The sequence below is a fragment of the Gopherus flavomarginatus genome, chromosome 2, assembly GCF_025201925.1.
Source record: "Gopherus flavomarginatus isolate rGopFla2 chromosome 2, rGopFla2.mat.asm, whole genome shotgun sequence".
Lineage (NCBI taxonomy): Eukaryota > Metazoa > Chordata > Testudines > Testudinidae > Gopherus > Gopherus flavomarginatus.
This window is the reverse complement of record NC_066618.1, coordinates 243,209,691-243,231,878: the sequence shown is the minus strand read 5'-3', so window position 1 is coordinate 243,231,878 and position 22,188 is coordinate 243,209,691. Positions and strand designations below refer to the sequence as shown.

Below are 22,188 nucleotides of genomic sequence, written 5' to 3'. Positions count from 1 at the left end.
ATAAAACAGAAATTTAAGAGTGGAAAAAATCAGTCAGAATAATTGATTGATTGTAAGTTCTTACATTACGAATTTTTATGAGCAACAGATTTTGGAAATTGCTAATACAAATTAAAAGAAGCTGAAAGTAAGGGACGTGAAAAAGAAAAGATGTATGATTATTAGTGCTTCTAAAATTGCTCGGGAACAAATCTTAGCTATAGCAATTCTAGATGAGTACTTAAAAGGTAAAGAGGTTAGCAAAACCAGAACATAAGAATGGCTGTACTGGGTCAGACCAAAGGTCCATCTAGCCCAGTATCCTGTCTACTGACAGTGGCCAATTCCAGGTGCCCCAAAGGGAGTGAACCTAACAGGTAATGATCAAGTGATCTCTCTTCTGCCATCCAACTCCACCCTCTGACAAACAGAGGCTAGGGACACCATTCCTTACCCATCCTGGCTAATAGCCATTAATGGACTTAACCTCCATGAATTTATCCAGTTCTCTTTTAAACGCTGTTATAGTCCTAGCCTTCACAACCTCCTCAGGTAAGGAGTTCCACTGGTTGACTGTGTGCTGTGTGAAGAACTTCCTTTTATTTGTTTTAAACCTGCTGCCTATTAATTTCATTTGATGACCCCTAGTTCTTGTATTATGGGAATAAGTAAATAACTTTTCCTTATCTACTTTCTCCACATCACTCATAATTTTATGTACCTCTGTCACATTCCTCCTTAGTCTCCTCTTTTCCAAGCTGAAAAGTCCTAGCCTCTTTAATCTCTCCTCATATGGGACCCTCTCCAAACCCCTAATCATTTTAGTTGCCCTTCTCTGAACCTTTTCTAATGCCAGTATATCTTTTTTTGAGATGAGGAGACCACATCTGTACGCAGTATTCAAGATGTGGGCATACTATGGATTTATATAAGGGCAATAATATATTCTCAGTCTTATTCTCTATCCCCTTTTTAATGATTCCTGACATCCTGTTTGCTTTTTTGACCACCTCTGCACGCTGCGTGGACATCTTCAGAGAACTATCCACTATGACTCCAAGATCTTTTTCCTGAATAGTTGTAGCTAAATTAGCCCCCATCATATTGTATGTATGGTTGGGCTTTTTTTTTCCCAATGTGCATTACTTTACATTTATCCACATTAAATTTCATTTGCCATTTTGTTGCCCAGTCACTTAGTTTTGTGAGATCTTTTTGAAGTTCTTCACAGTCTGCTTTGGTCTTAACTATCTTGGACAGTTTAGTGTCATCTGCAAACTTTGCCACCTCACTGTTTACCTCTTTCTCCTGATCATTTATGAAAAAAATAGAATAGGATTGGTCCTAGGACTGATCCTTGGGGAACACCACTATTTACCCCTCTTCATTCTGAGAATTTACCATTAATTCCTACCCTTTATTCCCTGTCTTTTAACCAGTTCTCAATCCATGAAAGGACCTTCCCTTTTATCCCATGACAACTTAATTTATGTCAGAGCCTTTGGTGAGGGACCTTGTCAAAGGCTTTCTGGAAATCTAAGTACACTACGTCCACTGGATCCCCCTTGTCCACATGTTTGTTGACCCCTTCAAAGAACTCTAATAGTTTAGTAAGACACAATTTCCCTTTAGAGAAACCATGTTGACTTTTGCCCAACAATTTATGTTCTTCTATGAGTCTGACAATTTTATTCATTACTATTGTTTCGACTAATGTGCCCGGTCCCGACGTTAGACTTACCCGTCTGTAATTGCCGGGATCACCTCTAGAGCCCTTTTTAAATATTGGCTTGACGTTAGCTATCTTCCAGGCGTTGGGTACAGAAGTCAATTTAAAGGACAGGTTACAAACCCTAGTTAATAATTCCACAACTTCACATTTGAGTTCTTTCAGAACTCTTGGGTGAATGCCATCTGGTCCGGGTGACTTGTTACTGTTAAGTTTATTAATTAATTCCAAAACCACCTCTCGTGACACTTCATTCTGTGACAGTTCCTCAGATTTGTCACCTACAAAAGCCAGCTCAGGTTTGGGAATCTCCGTAACATCCTCAGCCGTGAAGACTGAAGCAAAGAATTCGTTTAGTTTCTCCGCAATGACGTTATCTTTAAGCACTCCTTTTCTATCTCCATCATCGAGGGGCCCCACTGGTTGTTTAGCAGGCTTCCTGCTTCTGATGTACTTAAAAAAACATTTTATTACCTTTTGAGTTTTTGGCTAGCTGTTCTTCAAACGCCTCTTTGGCTTCTTCTCTTATTACTTTTTTTTACACTTAATTTGGCAATGTTTATGCTCCTTTCTATTTACCTTGCTAGGATTTGACTTCCACTTTTTAAAGGAAGTCTTTTTATCTCTTACTGCTTCTTTTACATGGTTGTTAAACCACGGTGACACTATTTTAGTTTTTTTACTTTGTTTCTTAATTTGGGGTATACATTTAAGTTGGGCCTCTATTATGGTGTCTTTAAAAAGCGCCCATGCAGCTTGCAGGGATTTCACTTCAGTCACTGTACCTTTTAGCTTTTGTTTAACTAACCCCCTCATTTTTGTATAATTCTCCCTTTTGAAATTGAATGCCACAGTGTTGGGCTGTTGAGATGTTCTTCCCACCACAGGGATGTTAAATGTTATTATATTATGGTCACTATTTGCAAGTGGTCCTGCTATAGTTACCTCTTAGACCAGCTCCTGCGCTCCACTCAGGATTAAATCTAGAGTTGCCTCTCCCCTTGTGGGTTCCCATACCAGCTGCTCCAAGAAGCAGTCATTTAAAGTATCGAGAAATTTTGTCTCTGCTTTCGTCCTGAGGTGGCATGTTCCCAGTCAATATGGGGATTATTGAAATCCCCCACTATTATTGAGTTCTTAATTTTGATAGCCTCTCTAATTTCCGTTAACATTTCATCATCTCTATCACTGTCCTGGTCAAGTGGTCAATAATAGATCTCTAATATTAGAGCACGAAATTTCTATCCATAGATATTCTATGGAACATGTGGATTCACTTAAGATTTTTACTTCATTTGATTCTACATTTTCTTTCACATATAGTGCCACTAGCCCCCTGCACGACCTGTTCTGTCCTTCCGATATATTTTGTACCCCAGAATGATTGTGTCCCATTGATTATCCTCTGTCCACCAGGTTTCTGTGATGCCTATTATGTCAATATCCTTTATCACGAGGCACTCTAGTTCACCCATCTTATTATTTAGACTTCTAGCATTTGTGTATAAGCACTTCAAAAACTTGTCACCATTTATTTGTCTGCCCTTTTTCTGATGTCAGATTCTTTTTTATGTGACTGTTTATCATCTGATCTGACCCTTACATTATCCTCTTCCATCCTCTGTTCCTGACTATAACCTAGAGAATTTCTATCAATACACTCTCCTCTAAGAGAAGTCTCTGTCTGATCCACATGCTCCTCTGCAGCAGTCGACTTTCCCCCATCTCCTAATTTAAAAACTGCGCTACAACCTTTTTAATGTTTAGTGCCAGCAGTCTGGTTCCACTTTGGTTTAGGTGGAGCCCATCTCTCCTGTATAGGCTCCCCCATCCCAAAAGTTTTCCAGTTCCTAGTGAATCTAAACCCCTCCTCTCTGCACCATCGTCTCATCCACGCATTGAGACTCTGAAGCTCTGCCTGCCTACCTGGCCCTGCATGTGGAACTGGGAGCATTTCTGAGAATGCCACCATAGAGGTCCTGAATTTCAGTCTCTTCCCTAGCAGCTTAAATTTGGCCTCCAGAACGTCTCTCCTACCCTTCCCTATGTCATTGGTACCTACATGTACCATGACCACTGGCTCCTCCCCAACACTACACATAAGTCTGTCCAGAATGCTGTAATTATTTTAATATGAAAACACTGATCTATTAAATGCAATAGGTCGTGTTGGTAAAGTGCATTTAATACTATGTTCTCTGAAATAAGTGTATATAGGATATTTTAATTGAAGAATAAATATCTTGGATGATTGTCATTACTTGGCATTGGAAGACTTGCTGCAACTCAAAAAAAAAATAAAAAAAAGTGCATCCCGGAGCTGTTTTTCCCCTGTCTTTCAGAATTAATGTGAGCCAAGCAGCTCTTAAAGAGTTCTCAAGATTCTTCAGGTTAAATACTCTTTTCTAGTAGAATTTGATGTAGGATATTACTCTGTTTCCAATGAGAACTTAACAGTATCAACTGTTGATATATATTTAGTAATTTTAATCTGTTTATCATTTGCATGTACATTACCTTATTTTCAACTTCAAAATTTGAGCCAAGAGTTAAAGGATAGCAAATCCTGTCATCCACAAGACTAATGTGGTGTTTAGGAACATTTCAATAATCACGGTCCTCTTTCGTCTCTTGTTTGTTTGTTTGTTTGTTTGTTTGTGTGTTTGTTTTTCTGGTCCTCAGTTCCTTAATTATAGTCAGTTTTTTCCCTCTGATTAATTCTGGAGAAATATATAATACTTTTTTTTCTGAAGGATGTGAGCATTGAAGAATTATCCCTGAAACTAGGTGGGCAGACAATACCAAAAATGCAAAGTTTCAAGTGTGTGGGTTCCAGAATCTGGGGAAATGAAGGACAAAATTAGAGCTAAGATAATAAATGCCTGGCTCAAATGGAAAGCGATAAGTGGTATAATATGTTACAGAATGAAACCAGTAAGATTGAAAGGGAAAGTTTATAAAACTTTCAGTTTTAATGTATGGCCCTGAGTGTTGGGCAACAAAGAAACATGGGTAAATTATCTGTTCCACAGAAATGTCAAGGTTGAGAGTGATGAGTGGTGTAGCCAAGAAAGAGCATGTGAGGAGTGTGTGTGTTAAGAGACATGCTCAAGGGTAATGCCCATAAACAAAAAGTGGAGTGCAGGCTCATGTGGCTTGGTCATGTAAAGAGCAGTTCTGATAACTATGTGGGTAAGGAACAGATCAAGACTGAATTAGAAAGATAAGAGTCCAACTCAAGAAGTAATTATAAAGGAAGCTGTTAGGATACGATATGAAAGAAAATACAGCATTTAACAGAGCACAGAGCAAGATGATTTGATGGCATTGACGCAAGATTTTTTTCTTAACAATTATCTTATTTCCTCTTGGTAGTCATCTTCCAAGAAGACTAGCTAAGAGTTTTTTTTTTTTTTTTTTAATAGCTTTCATTTTGTGATGAGATCTGATCTAATTTTAATCTTAATCTGTGTCGGAGAAGATGAGACTTCTTTAGGATGTAGGGCTGAAGTATCTGCATGGTAGCAATCTCTAGGTGCTATTCCAGTTTTCCTACAAGTGAAAAATTGGATTTGAGAGTGAAAATCTAGATATAAAAATAAACATGGTTATCTGATTCTGAAAGTTGATGACTTGCATTTATATAGTGGCTGAACTTCTATTTCCATTCAACTAGTTATCAAATGGTTCTTTACACTGTGGAAAATTCTCCAGCCTTTCTTTTCTGATTGAAAGGCAGAAAAATAGACTAATTGCAGAACAAAACTGGGTAACGGATAAAACTAGAGTGAGATCAACTCAAACTTAGGAAGGTTACAGTCAGGAAAGGACAAGTCTGTTTAAAAAATGACTTATGCTGCTGAAGTTGGAAAGTTTTCTCATATATAACACCTAAACCAATTTTCACTTCCTTTCCTAGTTGCTAATTATCAAAGATGTGATATTCTCCACTTTGCTCAGTTCTTTAAAAATAAGTGTCATTTCTGGAGCAACACTGGACTATTAAATTTTAAATTTGTCTTAGAGCTTGTCTATCTGGTGAGTTAATGCATAGCAAGCCAAGGTGTGAATCTACATCACACTAACTTGCTGCGAACTATCTAGCAATGTGGAACCTGTTACTGACTACTAAATTTACTGTAGTGTGCTTTGAGGTATTCACGTTTCAAGAGAACGTATTACTCCTGGGAGAAGTCTATGCCACTGGGCATGTGCAGAATTCATGTCCCCTGCAGATTTCTTTGCAGAAAAAGATGGGGAAGCAAAGGGAAGCCACAAGAGCGGTCACGCACCCCTTACCAGCAGCGTGGGTGCGTCATTGCAGGCGCCCAGAGCAGCTGTCAGAGAGTTAAATCACCACAGGAGGGGAGTGGGGGTGTCCCGGCCGGTGGCTCCTACCCTGCGCCAGGCTCAGTTGCTAGTCCTGGCTGGGCTGGGGTCAGGGGAAGACAGGACTTCCTCTTCCCCCTGCAAGGAGCAGCTGTGGCTGGGTCAGACTCACCCCCTGAAACTTCCCTGGTTGCAGAAAGTTACCCTTCTCCCCCACTTCCTGCCCTCATTTTCAGCCACAGGAGGAGGGGTCACTGTACAGAGAGCTGCTCCCCTGTCCACCAAATCCCTGTGTGTCTGGACTCCCTTCACACCCAAACCCCCCTACCAAGCCCCCCCTGCACCCAGAGCCCCCCACACTAGACTCAACCCCTACCAATCTCCACCACCCCTTGCATCCAGACCTCTGCCAAGCCCCTCCCCTACACCCAGGCCACCCCTGCTGAGCCTCCCCCACTTGAACAGTCACTCTGACAAGCCCCACCACCATGTTGAGACCCTTGCATCCCCTCCCCACTGAGCTCCAACCAGGTGCACCCAGACGGACATCCACTCCCCCCAGCACCCAGACATCCCTGCTGAGCCCCCTCACACACAGACCCTCCTGCTGAGCCCCATCCCCCACACTCTGCTGAGTCTCAACCATGTTCACTTGGATCCCCTGCAGATTCCCATTCCCCCTGCACTCAGAACCTGCCCCGTACCTCCAGATCCCACCCTGGCCCCCGACTGAGTTGCCCAGACTCAGATTGCCCTGCACTAAGTCCCTCCACACTTGAATCCTGCCAGGCTGAGCCTGTTTGCCCCATACCTGGGCAAGTGTGAGACTCTGTCCCTCTCATTTACTATCTTGGTGCACCAGTCATGGAGGGGCAGGGCCCTGGGATGTTTCTGTTCAGGTACAGCCCTCACCGCTGAGTCTGTGTCCCTTGGTGGGAGGTGAGGGGCTGCAGAGTGATCTCTCATCTCTGTGCAGCCTCTAGCCTTTGCTCCCCACTGCTATGCTGGAGGCTGCACGTTTATTTATTGATGAATAAAATATGCAGATTTTTGCAGAACTGTAGAATATCATGTACAGGATTTGTTTGTTTTTGGTCACAGACTGTTTAATGGTTTGGTCCAGAATTCCCTCAGGAGTATCCTATATTGCCCTTACTATCCTCTCTTAATTAAACGTACTGTAATTAAAATCTGCTGCTGCTATATGACAATGGCACCAGCAGAGGGAGTTAGAAAGAGATTTGTTTAAAATCTAATTCCTTTGATTGAAAATCTGCTGGATTGTGGGAAGTTGGGAAGCTTAACCTGAGAGCTGATCTTCCTGCTTCTGCAGAAGAGCTGTCCTCAGCCTTATATACACTTAGGAAGTTGTGGTGATCTGCCCTTTTCAAAGCAAGAGGAAGCAGTCAGTCCCATTTTCCCATCTCCCTGTTGCAGGGGAACAAGCATTTTCCCCTTCTCCAAGAAGTACATGGCTACCTCGATATAACGCGACCCCATATATAACGAATTTTGATATAACGCAGTAAAGCAGTGCTCCATGGGGGTGCGGCTGCGCACCCCAGTGGATCAAAGAAAATTCAATATAACACAGTTTCACCTGTAATGCGGTAAGATTTTTTGTCTCCAAGGACAGCGTTATATCGAGGTAGAGGTAAAGTTGATATTCCAATCGTAGCCACGCAAGTAGGAGCCTTTATAGTGACATAGGCATATGGTTGTTCTCAGATCTGCCCTCACCCTATCTGATTGTGACTCTTTGGGGATTCTGTGGCACCTTATAGACTAACAGATGTTTTGGAGCATGAGCTTTCGTGGGTGAGTACCCACTTCGTCAGATGCATGTAGTGGAAATTTCCAGGGGCAGGTATATATATGCAGGCAAGCTAGGGATAATGAGGTAGTTCAATCAGGGAGGATGAGGCCCTGTTCTAGCAGTTGAGGTGTGAAAACCAAGGGAGGAGAAACTGGTTCTGTAATTGGCAAGCCATTCACAGTCTTTGTTTAATCCTGAGCTGACCTTAAGGTGGCCATCCTGCACCATCAGCTCAGGATTAAATTTAGAGTACAGAAATACTGATAAGGTCAACACTCATTTTTTTTATTTAGGCTTAAACAGTTTCATGTAGCCTTTATTATGTACATTTTAAGACAATACTATTCTCACCTCTGAATTAGATGTACATGCAAGAAAAGTAAATGGCCAAATTATCTTTTCTGAGGACAGTGAGACTCTTTTCAGGTCTCTGGTATGTTTTCCTCCTGTCTTCTCCACTCTTTTGTTGTTAATCACTTATCTTGTATCCCTTGTTTGATAACATTGTGCAGACTCAGTTTACCAAGTTACCGCATCTGTGTACCTATATAATTAAAATATTCTCATGCATAAATCACAATAACTAACCTGAACTAATACACTTTTGCTTATCCTGCTAAAACTTACTTTTATCTGTCTACTTCTATCTAATCTCTGCTGTCACCCCCTCTGGCTCTATCCAGTTCTTACCTTACAATAATGGTTATTCTTCTTACTGATCTGTTTTTTATGGCCTTGAGTTTTTACTTGTTAGCTTATCTTGTTGCAGGGGCCACACCTGGAGCCCTCTTGTCACTCTGCTTCATCTTGCTATTTGCATAGACCAAAGGTTTCACAAATAAGACACAAAAACCAAGTTTCATGGTTTACACAACCTTGAAGCAGTTCCAACTGAGTTCTGAAATGCTGCATCAATAGAAACACATTCAAAAAGCCAAAATTCCTTTATATATTCTTATAATACTACATTTATAACATTAATTTCTCTAACATTATTTGACATGTATATTTGAGTAAAACAATTCATTACAGTTATCTAAAAAACGTGAATAACTCCACTGTAAAATGAGATTTGGAAAAGATTTTAAAAGGCAGAAGTTTTTCAGGCATAAGTATCTGCTGTAGCATTGGGGACTGGAGGTGGGGGGAAGCCTGACAAATTTGCTTTGGAGTATGAATGAGGTTTTTCCCCCAGTGTTCTTTAGGGTATGTCTATACTGCAGTAAAACACCTGTGGCTGGTCCATGTCCGTACACTTGGGCTTGCAGGACTATAAAACTGCAATGTAGGCATCTGGACTCAAGTTGGAGTTTGGGCTCTGGGACCATCCCATCTTTCTGAGCCCTGTGAGCCCAAGTCAGGTGACATGGGCCAGCCACAACTGTTTTATTGACATGTAGACACATCCTCTGAGAGACAGATCCATCCTTAAGCTTAATTTATTCAACTGTTTATAACTGAGACCATTTTTGTGGACATACTGAAAATCTTCAAATGACTTGGAATATTGGGAAACAAGAAACAAATCTGAAAGTTAGTGTATTGCCATTAATATTGTGTTTTACTAGGGAACTGTGGGAGCAATTACATACATTGAATTGACGGAAAAAAATTCTATGTGAAATACTTTAGGTTTGGAATGTCAACTTATTACAGTTTGCCTTCTATTATACCAACTACAGTTTTTGTGGTTGTTCCTGAGACACCCTCATCTGTGGCAGAGAATAGCTATCTTCTCCCCTTCTATTGAAGTTTATGCTTACCGCCTTCTCACATTACTGCATGTAATTTTGTAATATATCTTGCCAATATTGGTCAGGAAGCCACTTCTTGAGTAATCCAGCTTGTCAAATAACCTCTTTCAAATGGTGAAAAATCTTGTGTAGTCTGAACTCAGTTGTAGGTGACAGTGTGGTTTGCACAAAATGAGGCCTCCCTGGTATTCTTTCTTCTGTTTGAAAAGTCTGTGTATTTATTAGGCATCAAAAGCTCAAAGCATGAAAACTAAGATGCATAGTACAGTGAAGGGGCAAAATGCTGAGAGAAAACAGATTTTTAACTTCAGGTTTACAGTGGATTGTCTGGATCGTTAAATACTGAATACAAAATATTTAATATGAAAAATAACTCTCTTGTAATGAGATTAGTATATACCACATTAATAAATCATTTTGATAAACACGTTTTTCCTAAATTCACTGTGCAGCACTGGGCAAAGTTTCATAGTTTTTTATCTTGCTTTGTAATCTGTATTCAATTTCCTTAAAACAGCAGTGTTCAGACATTTGTTGTACTTTCACCTACGTGGAAACATATATGCTGGGAGTTGCTTCTGCATCTGTACCTCTCAGAAAATTGGGATTTGAATGTATATTTATTTTCCATAAATCTTTTTTTGTTTTTAAAGATGACACCTGTTGATACCACCATTTTGTGATCCTCCTAGCTGAAGATTGTCCTACTGAGAAAATGAGCACTTTGATTATTCAGTCTTTGAACTTTAACCTTTGACTGGAAGTGACCTATAGACAATGAAGACTACTTCCTTTGACTGCATTTTTACTAGTGTGCATTCTGGGCGCATGTTGATCGCTGGTTCAGTCCATGCACTGACATGCTTTAGTCATACAGTATTAATGCAGGTGTCTGGAAATGTCAGAAAAATTCCATTTATTTTTATTTTTAAGCTTTTGGCAGAATTCCAGGTCTTCATGTATTGTGCAATAACAGTTGAACTCGTTGGCAGGTTTATGGTATCCATTGCCGGCAATGGATGTTATACCAGTAAGTTTTGATCCTGCTGCAAAAAAAATTGATTGGCTGGTAGGGTTTATGGAATGTTTCAGATATATTGGGATTATAAGCAAGGGATCCAACATTACTTTGAAACCATCCCATTCTTTTATATTTGGATTCTGTGCACTGTGATCACAAAACTAGCAGCATAATTAACATGCTTAGCTAAAGTACTGTAATAAGATCATTACATATTTATTAAATTGTTTATCTACTGTCAAATTGTTTTGACATGGAAGGTTTTCACATGACATTGGGAGATAGGTACGTTATCCCTATGGTGAAATAAAAATACCTTTTTTGTATGGTAGTTACTCTTATGTCTAATACAAAGATATGAGTAATTGGGTATGAGTGGCTTAATCAAGACTTGTTTTGGAGATACAAGAAGATGGCAGTGATATAATTAAATTTGCTGCAGTCCACAACTGGGCCTGTAATTTGTACATTAGAACTTTTTTCCATGTAGATTGCACACTGTTACTTCCTGCTAGCCATCAGCATGAGCCCTACTGCCTACACAATTTCATTTATTTATGTGTTTGAAAACAATCCATATAACGTTTGTTTGCTATTTTTGTTGTGTTGTATGTCATGTTTGAATGTTACAAAACAATATTTTGATTGAAAAGCTTTGTCAGAAGATATTTTCTTGTAAATTATTTCTTTACCTTGTAAGCATCATCTTGTCTTTTAATCCTGTACTATAAAGAAAGAAATACATTTTTGACAGAGGCTTAATGTTTTGACACAAAAGTGTGGACCTTTTTATTTAAGTTCAGACAAAAGTATATTTTCTTAACTTGCTTGTCCTACAGGCATAATTTTTTTCCAGCTTTTTCTTCACAAAAATTTAATTACAGCTAGATTAACTTTTTTTCTACAGAGAAATAATTTGTTGAAAAATAGGTAATTGTTCTCACCACTGTGTAATTTTATGATACTACAAGTAGGCTGTCTTTTTAGGAAGCACTGATGTCTTTTATATACTTACTACCTTTACACATATGCAACATTTCTATAACAATGCTGTTTTTACTGTTGCCTTATTGATGACTCCTTTAAAAAAATAGTCTAAATCAAATAACTATTTACTTTATTTTTAAAATAAGAACTAGAAACAGCTAAACTTAAAGAACAAAAATTGGCTGAAAATATTGAAATATTTTTTTACTGCTGTATAATTGACAAATTGTATAGCCTTGTACATACTTCTGATATCTAATGTTTAAAACATAAATTTTAAGTGTAAATGCTGAACTCAGGGTGGGTAGATCTCAAATGGATCAGCTTTGTACAGCCATTGAATTATGGATATTATCAGTAAAGTAGGGCTATTATGCTATCTTTTCTGTTATATTAGAAACCCTTTTTGGCCTTTAAAACTCAACAGTAAAAAGTAGTTGTGAATATAAATTTGGTGTATATATCCTTTCACAATGAACTTTTTTTTTTTAAAAGGGAGGGAAAAAAATCTGTCGGTTTTTGTTGAGCCAAAAATCACTTTAAGAATTGAAACAGTTGTGCTCCTAATTATAACTAACTTGTATTTAGCATGAATTTGCAGATGTAAATTAATCATAACAATCCAGTTAATATCTGCAAACTGTTACTATGCACGAGCAGTAACTTTTTATGAATATTTAATCTATTTCTTATTAACATACCTGCTCTGTATTACTGATTGACTTGATTGATGTATCTTTCAGAATTCCATGTATTTCTCTTCATACAGCTGGTTCACATAATGGATCATGTCAAATATTCACTTGCTAATCCACAGTAAAGAAATAGTACTATGACACAGCTTAATGCCTCTGAAAGAATTGTTACAGTGCATCATGTCAAAGATTGATGTAATTGTTTTCATACTGTGGATTGTGATAATACAATATAATGGTTTGAAGAAGCTTTATAATGTACTGTATCTTATCAAAGATACATGCTGTAGTGTTTAGCATTATACCTTGATTCACCTCTCAGCACCATTGTATGGATTAGCATAGAGATGAATAAGTAAATAATCAAATAGTTAGCCTCATTTATGCTGCTGTTTAAAACAAAAGAAAATATGAAAACCGTGTTAAAGTAACATGGATATTCTTATTTAAAACCAAAAAAGCAAGGTATATTAGAAGAGGAAGCATAACAAGTTAACTGTCTTGGATTCTGTGTTCTGTTGCTATTTGGTAGATGAAATTCACCCAGTAGAGAGGACCAGTACAAAGCCTGTGTGCCACATAAGTCCTGAAAATGGTGAAGTTACTCTGATAGTGCTGGCCTGTCTCAAAATCGGGTTTACAGTGGATGTAATGGTGTTGGCCTTCCCCAGGGGTGAATTTTACCCTGTGCGTTGAACTCTAGTCAGTGGGAGTTCCTCATATGAAGTGGCAACAGAATTTGCTCCAAACTACCTTGCTTTGCTTTTATATCAATATTCAGATTGTTATACATTTGTTTTGTGTGTTTAGTGTGTTTATACCATAACACAATAAATACTTATTTTTAAAATAGATCAGTGCCCTTGAATGGAAATAAATGTGACCCCTACATGGTGAAGTACAGAAGCATTTCCCATACTTTGTTTAGATGTCTGACACACAGCTGTCAGAGTGATTGCAAAATGATGCAATGGAAATTGAGATGTTTATGTAACACTGATGTGCTTAACTTTTTCCTCCTCAAGTATATATTGCAAAGGCCTAAGGAAATACTTTCTTTAAATTTGAGTACTTTAATATGGAAGGGAGAATATCCACTAGATTATGCTGCTGCTTTGGGGCTATTTTTTAGTTTGCGTAGATATTTATATACACTTATGTCATGGTTTTGGTGTCCTTTTGGCAAGCACTTTAAATACTGAATGAGGAGCAGGAACATTGTAGACTCTTTTTTGTTTACTTTGTGAGGAGAGATTATTTTACTTCAGAGTACATTTTTGGACTGTACTGGGAAGACATATTTCATCACATCAATAAATTTGTTCATAATTTCGTGTGGTTCCTACTTCAGAAAGGCATGAAAACTCATCATCCACTTCAGAGGAAAAGGGAAAACTCTTGGTATCCAAAAACTAATTCTGTGAAAAGTAAGGTCTTTTAAATATTTGTGATTGGTGACGACAAATATTTTAGATATTTTTGGTGTTTGGTGTTTACCAACTTTCTTTTCTTAAAATCTAGCAGAACATAGTTAAAATTTGAGATGAGTGTACATTAAAGTGACCTTTACGGTCAGTTCTAAAATAGAAACCAAATGGCAGCTGAACTCCCTTTTCCTACAACTCATTTTTGTAAGGATCAAAAGTTAATTAAACTGAGCAATGGGAGGAGAAGAGAGATTGACTTTGGTTTATATGTATGTACACTTGTTGATGTGTAGTCATGTGACAGCCCAATGTTTCCACAGTTCCTACAATGGGAATTTTAAGGGAATGGAATTTTGGATATCTTTATAAAATTGGAAGAGATTGAAGGTATTATTTGCTTTAAACTCTCAAAATAAATAATTGTCACTAATTTAAAAATGTTTGGCTACAGTTGCCATATTTTAATTTTGATTTTTTAATAGCAGTACTGTATATTCTGTGCTCTTACATATTTTTCTTCTTTTTATTTTTCTTCCCATCATGCTCCTCTATTCTGTATTCTAAAGGATATTCATCAGATTATTGGGCATTTTTAGTTTAATTTTCTATTGTAGATTAAACATTTTTGGAGCTTTTTATGTTGTATTCCTTTTTTAAAATAAACTTGTAGTGCAAGATCAGTTTTTTAAAACATTGTAATTTGAAAGTAAACGTGAAACTGCTCCCTTTGTTAGTAAAGGCAAAAATTGTTAAAGCTAGTGGATCATTTTCCTTTGTATTAAATCTGGAAGAGTGGATCATTTTCCTTTTTGTTAAACATCTGGAAGAATGAGTATCTACACACTAAAATGAGATTGTACAGCCCTGTTGTCCTTCCAGCACTATTGTACACCTCAGAAATGTGGCAGAGGGTGAAAGTACACAAAAGGAAGCTGAATGCACTCCACTGGTGTTGTTTAAGAAGGCTATTGTAAATTCATTGCAGAGATTGTGTAATCAATGTGGAAGTGCTGCACTGCAAGGGACAGCAAACTCTGGGCTCAATGACTGAATGCGGATGATCATAGAATATCAGGGTTGGAAGGGACCTCAGGAGGTCATCTAGTCCAATCCCCTGCTCAAAGCAAGACCAATCCCCAACTAAATCATCCCAGACAGGGCTTTTTCAAGCCTGACCTTAAAGACCTCTAAGGAAGGAGATTCCACCACCTCCCTAGGTAACCCATTCCAGTGCTTCACCACCCTCCTAGTGAGAGAGTTTTTTCTAATATCCAACCTAAACCTCCCCCCCGCAACGTGAGACTATTACTCCTTGTTCTGTCATGTGGTACCAGCCCAAGATCGATAACTGTTCTGTCTGTTCACAAACATGGTAGTCAGGTTTCTCAAGGACCTACAGAGGGTCAGGAATCCCACCCCTCCACAGGACCTAAACCTGGTCCAGTCAAAGCTTATGGGACCCCTGTTCAAACCTGTTTGAACCAACCTGCTTGCTACTTACACCTCTCTTGGAAAGTAGCCTTCCTGGTGACCATCACAGCCAGACAAGTTTCAGAGATCTGAGCTCTCACTTTGGAATCACCATACATAGTCTTTTTCAAAGACAAGGTCCAGTAGCGACTGTACCCGTTCCTCCTGAAAGTGGTATCAGTTCCATTACAGTCACACACTTTTTCTGCCAGTGTTCTACCCTAAAGCCATGCAAACGAGGAGGAACTGCACTCATTGGATGTACGGAGTGCACTGAGCCTCTGTGGACAAAGAACAAAACCATTCCACAGATCCACTCAGCTGTTCATAGCAATAGCAGAAAGGATGAAAGGTCTCCCCATTTCAGCACAAAGAACCTCATTGTGTATGTTACACCCTTGCTAACTTGTGGCTCACTCTACAAGGTCTCAAGCCTCTTGCACAGATTTTTTTTAGCACAGGTTATAGTTCAGGTCATATGCAGGGCAGCATTCTGGTCATCATTTCATAAGTTCACCACACACTATGCCATTACTCAATAGGCCAGAGTCAATGCTGGCTTTTGCTGGGCTGTGTTACAATCAGCCTATATTTGATCTTCAAACGTGCCTCCGGGTCAACTGCTTGTGAGTCACCTACATTGGAATGGACAAGTGCAAGCACTGGAAGAAAAAAACGGTTACTAACATTTCTGTAACTGTTCTTTAAGATGTGTTGCACATGTTTATTTCAAAACCCACCCTCTGTCCCCTCTTCAGAAGTGGTCAGTAAGAAGAAACTGAAGGAGGGCAGAGCCGGTGGGGCCCCTTATACCAGTGTTATGAGCGCGCAATGCCAGAGAGAGCTAAAGCTGACAAAAAGGATACCGCTAAGGGAAAAATTTCTGGCAACTGTGCATGGTGGGAGGTTCAAATACCTAAATTGAAAAGGACATGTGCAACACATCTCGAAGAACAAGAGTTACAGAAAAGTTTAGTAACCATTTTTTCTTGTGGCACTGACTTCAGCTTGCGGAGGAAGTGAGCTTTAGGTCCCAGTGACAGACTGATCTGAAACTTCTGTCTAATGTGATTTTTCAGAGATACACATTGATGAGTCTGTTATCTGGGCAAGTCGTCTTATTCCAACAGGTCTATGATGAGCAGTTCCTCTCCATAGAGTGGAGTGGACTAAAGCCTGGTCACATTGTTTCTTGACAATTTGCTGAGTAATATTTAAAGGATTTTGTACAGATTGATGTCTGACTGCATATCTCATAGATGTAATGTGGCTGGCCTGAAATTAGGTTGTTATACTGCATTTAGTTTGAGGTAAGGCTGCTAATGGGGCATGCCTCGGATGTTTCCATTGTAGACACCTGCGAAGCAGTTACATAATCTTTATCTATATGTGCAAAGCCCTACTGCTTTGATTTGGCCCCCTGGAGGAAATCCTGCACCCCAGGATTATTCTTTGAGTGCTTGCTTGTATTGATTCCAATTAGGTGCACAGCCATCAGAGAATTTTTACCCTAGCAACACTCAGTGGGTCGGCTGTGGAGCCCCTGGAGCGGCGCCTTCATGGTGCTTGATATACCCCAGCTGATCCAGCACCACCTCAGGCCTGGTCCACACTACGCAGTTAAATCGATTTAAACAGCGTTAAATCGATTTAACGCTGTACCCGTCCACACTACAATGCACTTTAAATCGATTTTAAGGGCTCTTAAAATCGATTTCTGTACTCCTCCCCAGCGAGAGGAGTAACGCTAAAATTGATATTACTATATCGATTTAGGGTTAGTGTGGACGCAAATCAAAGTTATTGGCCTCCGGGCGGTATCCCACAGTGCACCAGTGGCCGCTCTGGATAGGTAACTGAACTCTATTGCACTGGCCAGGTATACAGGAAAAGCCCCGCGAACTTTTGAATTGCATTTCCTGTTTGGCCAGCGTGGAGCTCTCAGCAGCACAGGTGACAACGCAGAGCTCATCAGCACAGGTAACAATGCAGTCTCCTGAGAATAGAAAAAGAGCACCAGCATGGACCGCAAGAGAGGTACTGGATCTTATTCCTATATGGGGAGAGGATTCAGTGCTATCAGAACTGTGTTCCAGAAGACTAAATGAAAAAACTTTTGAGAAAATTTCCAATACCATGAGGGAGAGAGGCCATACCAGGGACTCAGTGCAGTGCAGAGTTAAAGTCAAGGAGCTCAGACAAGCCTACCAGAAAACCAAAGCAGCAAACGGCAGATCCGGATCAGGGCCAAAAACATGCTGCTTCTACGCTGAGCTGCATACAATTTTAGGGGGCTGCGCCACCACAACCCCCCCCTTGTCCGTGGATTCCGAGGTGGGGGTTATAATCTCACCCATGGATGAGGATTCAGCGGAGGGGGAAGATGAGGAGGAGGAGGAAGAGGAGGACGAGCTTGCTGAAAGCACACAGCACTCCATTCTCCCCAACAGCCAGGAGCTTTTTGTGACCCAGACGGAATTACCGTCCCTGCCCTTCCAAGCCACTAGCCCAGACACTGAAGCCATGGAAGCTACCTTTGGTGAGTGTACCTTTGTAAATATAAAACATAGTTTAAAAGCAAGCGTTTTTTAATGATTGATTTGCCATGAGGGCTTGCATGCATTAGCTGGCATGAAAGTTACTGGAAAAGTCTGTTAACGTGTCTGGGGATGGAGCGGAAATCCTCCAGGGACATCTCTATGAAGCACTCCTGGAGGTACTCCAAAAGCCTTTGCAGAAGGTTTCTGGGCAAGGCAGCCTTGTTCCATCCACCATGGTAGGACACTTAACCACGCCATGCCTGTAGCAAGTAATCGGGTATCATTGCATGACAAAGCCTAGCTGCGTATGGTCCCGGTGATTGCTGGCATTCAAGAAGCATCATTTCTTTATCTCTCTGTGTTATCCTCAGGAGAGTGATATCGTTCATGGTAACCTGGTTAAAATTAATGTATTTTATTAAGGGGACAGACAATTCCCTTAGGGGTAGAGTATGTCGTCTGCTGCTCCTTGTAAAAGCAGAAGAACAGGGAGATGTGCTTTTTAGCATTTGGCCAGCAGGAATCTTCCCAGCTACTAGCCACGCGGTGCGGGGGGGGGGGGCGGGGGAGGAGAAAGGGGGGGTGATTAGACATCTAATTCCCTTAGCCTGAGAACTAAGGTCCAGTTGATCACCTAGGCCCCTAACCCTAACCCATTCCTACGGGACTGTTTGCCTGCTGCTTAAAAGAAATCTTTCCTTGCAGGTAGCCCTCCGGGGGGAGGGGAGGTGGCTTAATGGCGCTGAGCTTTTTAGCATTTGGCCAGCAGGAATCTTCCCAGCTACTAGCCACGTGGTGGGAGGGGGTGGGGGTGGGAGGAGAAAGGGGGGGGTGATTAGATGTAGGCCTTACCATGACCGCATGCAAGCTGAATTGTGATCCCCGGACCTGCATCTGTGTTGATCTGTTACACCACAGACGCAGGCACTAAATACTAAAAGAATCCAAATGCGACCTTGTAGTGAAATGACATGTGCTACGTAAGGTGAATAGTGTAGTTCACTGTGAAAGAGTATAACCATTGTTCTGTGAAATGTATCTCTTATAATCCTTCTATCACTATTTTCCCCCACTCATGCAGCTGCAAATTTTTCAAGCCTCCCTACTCCATCCCGAAGGCTAGCTCAGATAAGGCGGAGGAAGAAGAGGACACGAGATGAAATGTTCACAGAAATCATGGCAGTAACCCGCAATGAAAGAGCTCATCTGGGGGAGTGGAAGGACGTGGTAGCAAAGTACAGGAAAGATGCCAGTGAACGTGAGGACAGGAGGGACCAACGTGAGGTCAGGAGGGACGCTAGAGATGAGATGTGGCGGCAGGAAGATCAGAGGTGTAGGCAGGAAGATCAGTGGTGGCGGGATGCAACGCTGGAGCTGCTGCGCGATCAAACTGACATCCTCCGACGTCTGGTGGATCTTCAGGAAGAGCTGCGGGGTCACAGAGTGCCGCTCCGCCCATGTTTAACCACCCTCAATACTCACTGTGTTCCATATCTTCCACACCCAGACGTGTAAGAATGCATGGGGGAAGGCTTTCTGCACCCGCCCACTCCACCCCCGTGGACAGTCCAACCAAAAGGCTGTCATTACATTGATGGCCTTTTTCTTCCCTCCTATCCTCCTCCCAAACCACTCCCGGGATACCTTGTTATTTCTCTTACTCTTTTTATAATTACATGCTTTTTAAACGAAGTGGGAGGGTGGGTTGCTTACAGGGAATGACTTTTAATAAAGAATACAAGCTTTTTAAACGATAGTAACTTTATTTCCATAAGCAAGCTGTAATGGAAGGGGGGGGTAGGTTGCTTGCAGGAGGAGTCAATAAAGGGGGGAGGTTCATGAAGGGGAAACAAACACAGCAGTCACACCGTACCCTGGCCCATGATGAAACTCGTTTTCAGGGGCTTCTCTGATGCGCACCGCTTCCTGGTGTGGTCTTCTAATCGCCCTGGTGTCTGGCTGTGTGTAATCAGCGGCCAGGTGATTTGCCTCAGCCTCCCACCCCGCCAGAAAGATCTCCCCCTTACTTTCACAGAGATTGTGGAGCACACAGCAAGCAGCAATAACGAAGGGGACACTGGTTTGGCTGAGGTCTGAGCGAGTGAGTAACGTTCTCCAGTGGCCTTTTAAACGGCCAAATGCACATTCTGCCACCATTCTGCACTTGCTCAGCCTGTAGTTAAACAGCTCCTGACCACTGTCCAGGCTGCCTGTGTATGGCTTCATGAGCCATGGCATCAAGGGGTAGGCTGGGTCCCCAGGATAACGACAGGCATTTCAACATCCCCAACTGTTATTTTCTGGTCTGGGAAGTAAGTCCCTTGCTGCAGCCGTTTAAACAGAGCAGTGCTTCTGAAGACGCGAGCGTCATGAACCCTTCCTGGCCATCCCACGTGGATGTTGGTGAAACGTCCCTTGTGATCCACCAGTGCTTGCAGCACCATTGAAAAGTACCCCTTGCGGTTTATGTACTGGGTGCCCTGGTGCTCCGGTGCCAAGATAGGGATATGGGTTCCATCTATGCCCCCCCCCCCCGTTAGGGAATCCCATTGCAGCAAAGCCATCCACTATGACCTGCACGTTTCCCAGAGTCACAACCTTTCGTAGCAGCAGCTTAATGATTGCTTTGGCTACTTGCAACACAGCAGCCCCCACAGTAGATTTTCCCACTCCAAATTGATTCCCGACTGACCGGTAGCTGTCTGGCGTTGCAAGCTTCCAGAGGGCTATTGCCACTCGCTGCTCCACTGTGAGGGCTGCTCTCATCCTGGTATTATGGCGTTTCAGGGCAGGGGAAAGCAAGTCACAAAGTTCAAAGAAAGTGCTCTTACGCATGTGAAAGTTCCGCAGCCACTGCGAATCGTCCCACACCCGCAAAACTATGCGGTCCCACCAGTCTGCTTGTTTCCCGGGCCCAAAATCGGCGATCAATGGGTAGAACCTCCCCCATTACCATCAGGAGCTCCAAAGCACGGGGGCCTGCGGTTAGGGAGAAATCAGTGTCCAGGTCCTCATCACTCGTCGCCGCGCTGCCGTAGCTGCTGTGGCTGCCTCCTCCTCTCCTGCGTTTGCAGTTCATGGTTCACCATAGACAGCACGAGAATGCGTGAGGTGTTTACAACATCCACGATCGCGCTACCGAGCTGAGCAGGGTCCATGCTTGCTGTGCTATGGCGTTTGCTCAGTTCACCCAGTAAAAAAGGCGTGAAATGGCTGTCTGCTGCTTTCAGGAAGGGAGGGGTGAGGCTGTACCCAGAACCACCCACGACAGTGATTTTTGCCCCATCAGGCACTGGGGTAGTAACCCATAATTCCAAGGGTCAGGGAAGACTGCGGGAACTATGGGATAGGTACCCACAGTGCAACACTCCGGAAATTGATGGTAGCCTAGGACCATGGATGCACACCACCGAATTAATGTGCCCTAGTGTGGACGCATAAAATCGATTTTATATCAGTTTTATAAAACCAGTTTTAGTTATTTCGATTTTATGCTGTAGTGTAGACATAGCCTCAGTTCCTTCTTGCCACCTGTGATGGCCGTTGGAACTGTGGATTTCTGCGTCGCTACTCTCCACTCTCCCTAGTATAGTTTGGTATAGTTCTTGATAATTATAGTTCGTATTAGCGGGGTTAGGGGTTTTTCCCCTCCTGTCCAATATTTCTCTTGGGCTCATGCCCAAGGCTCCAAGATTCGAGCTCTGTGCTTCCTGCTCTAAGCCCATGCCAATGGGTGAACCCCATGACTCTGGCCTGAAGTTTCTGGGAGAGTCTCGTCAAGCAGACAAATGCAGGATCTGCAAAGAGTTTCATCCTCGGACTAAGAAGGAGCGGGACTTTCATTTAAAACAGCTCCTCATGGAGGTGGCTCTTAGCCCTCAGCCTCCTGCGGCGTGCCAAGATCTGGCACCAAGCGCTTCGGTGCACAGCGCCCCAGCGGCAGGAGCTGCCTTGTGGTTGGATTCTGAATGAGACCCACGGTACCGACACTCCTCAGCACCGCAACCGACTTCATCGACCTGGCACCCCTTCCATTCTCCTGGCCAGAAGCGTCACTGGAAGCCGGAAAAGGGTGGCCCACTTCCTCAGAGACCAGCCTCCCTGGAACTGCCCGTGGAGACGCATCCTGCAGGGGAGCATCTAGGGGCACAGCCTACAGCTTCGGAGCAGTTGAGTCCAGTGCGTCTGGACTCCCCGACATGCAGCATGTTTGAGGTCCAGTTGCCATCCACCCAGGATACCTTTGCTGCTCCAAGGGATCTTATTGCCATGACGGCATCAGCATCCACTCAGCCTCATGCCAAGGCACTGGTTCCTGTATGTGCGGCACTGTCCCGGGGCAAGCTGGCCCTATCCACCCATCAGTCAAACCCCGGCACTGATCCCGTTTTCGGCACCATTCCCGCTCCTGACACTGCTCGCAGTCCCAGCACCGCTCTCA

The 22,188-nt window shown here is 42.1% G+C and overlaps 2 protein-coding genes across 3 annotated transcripts in view; both read left to right on the top strand.

Moving 5' to 3' along the window:
• UBE2W (ubiquitin conjugating enzyme E2 W) overlaps window positions 1–13,164 on the top strand; it is a 42,113-nt gene extending 28,949 nt beyond the window's left edge. For both annotated transcript variants that reach the window (XM_050941389.1, XM_050941388.1), the window contains exon 6: window positions 10,261–13,164. In XM_050941389.1, coding sequence (XP_050797346.1) covers window positions 10,261–10,274 — 14 coding nt within the window. In that variant the 3' untranslated portion in view covers window positions 10,275–13,164. The remainder of the gene's footprint in view (window positions 1–10,260) is intronic.
• Window positions 13,165–17,338: 4,174 nt separating this feature from the next.
• LOC127044720 (uncharacterized) lies at window positions 17,339–21,719 on the top strand. The gene is made up of 3 exons (XM_050939785.1): window positions 17,339–17,746; window positions 18,829–19,232; window positions 21,468–21,719. Exons 1-3 carry the CDS (start codon window positions 17,344–17,346, stop codon window positions 21,717–21,719), a joined length of 1,059 nt encoding a protein of 352 aa, XP_050795742.1. The 5' UTR covers window positions 17,339–17,343.
• Window positions 21,720–22,188: the final 469 nt, after the last annotated feature.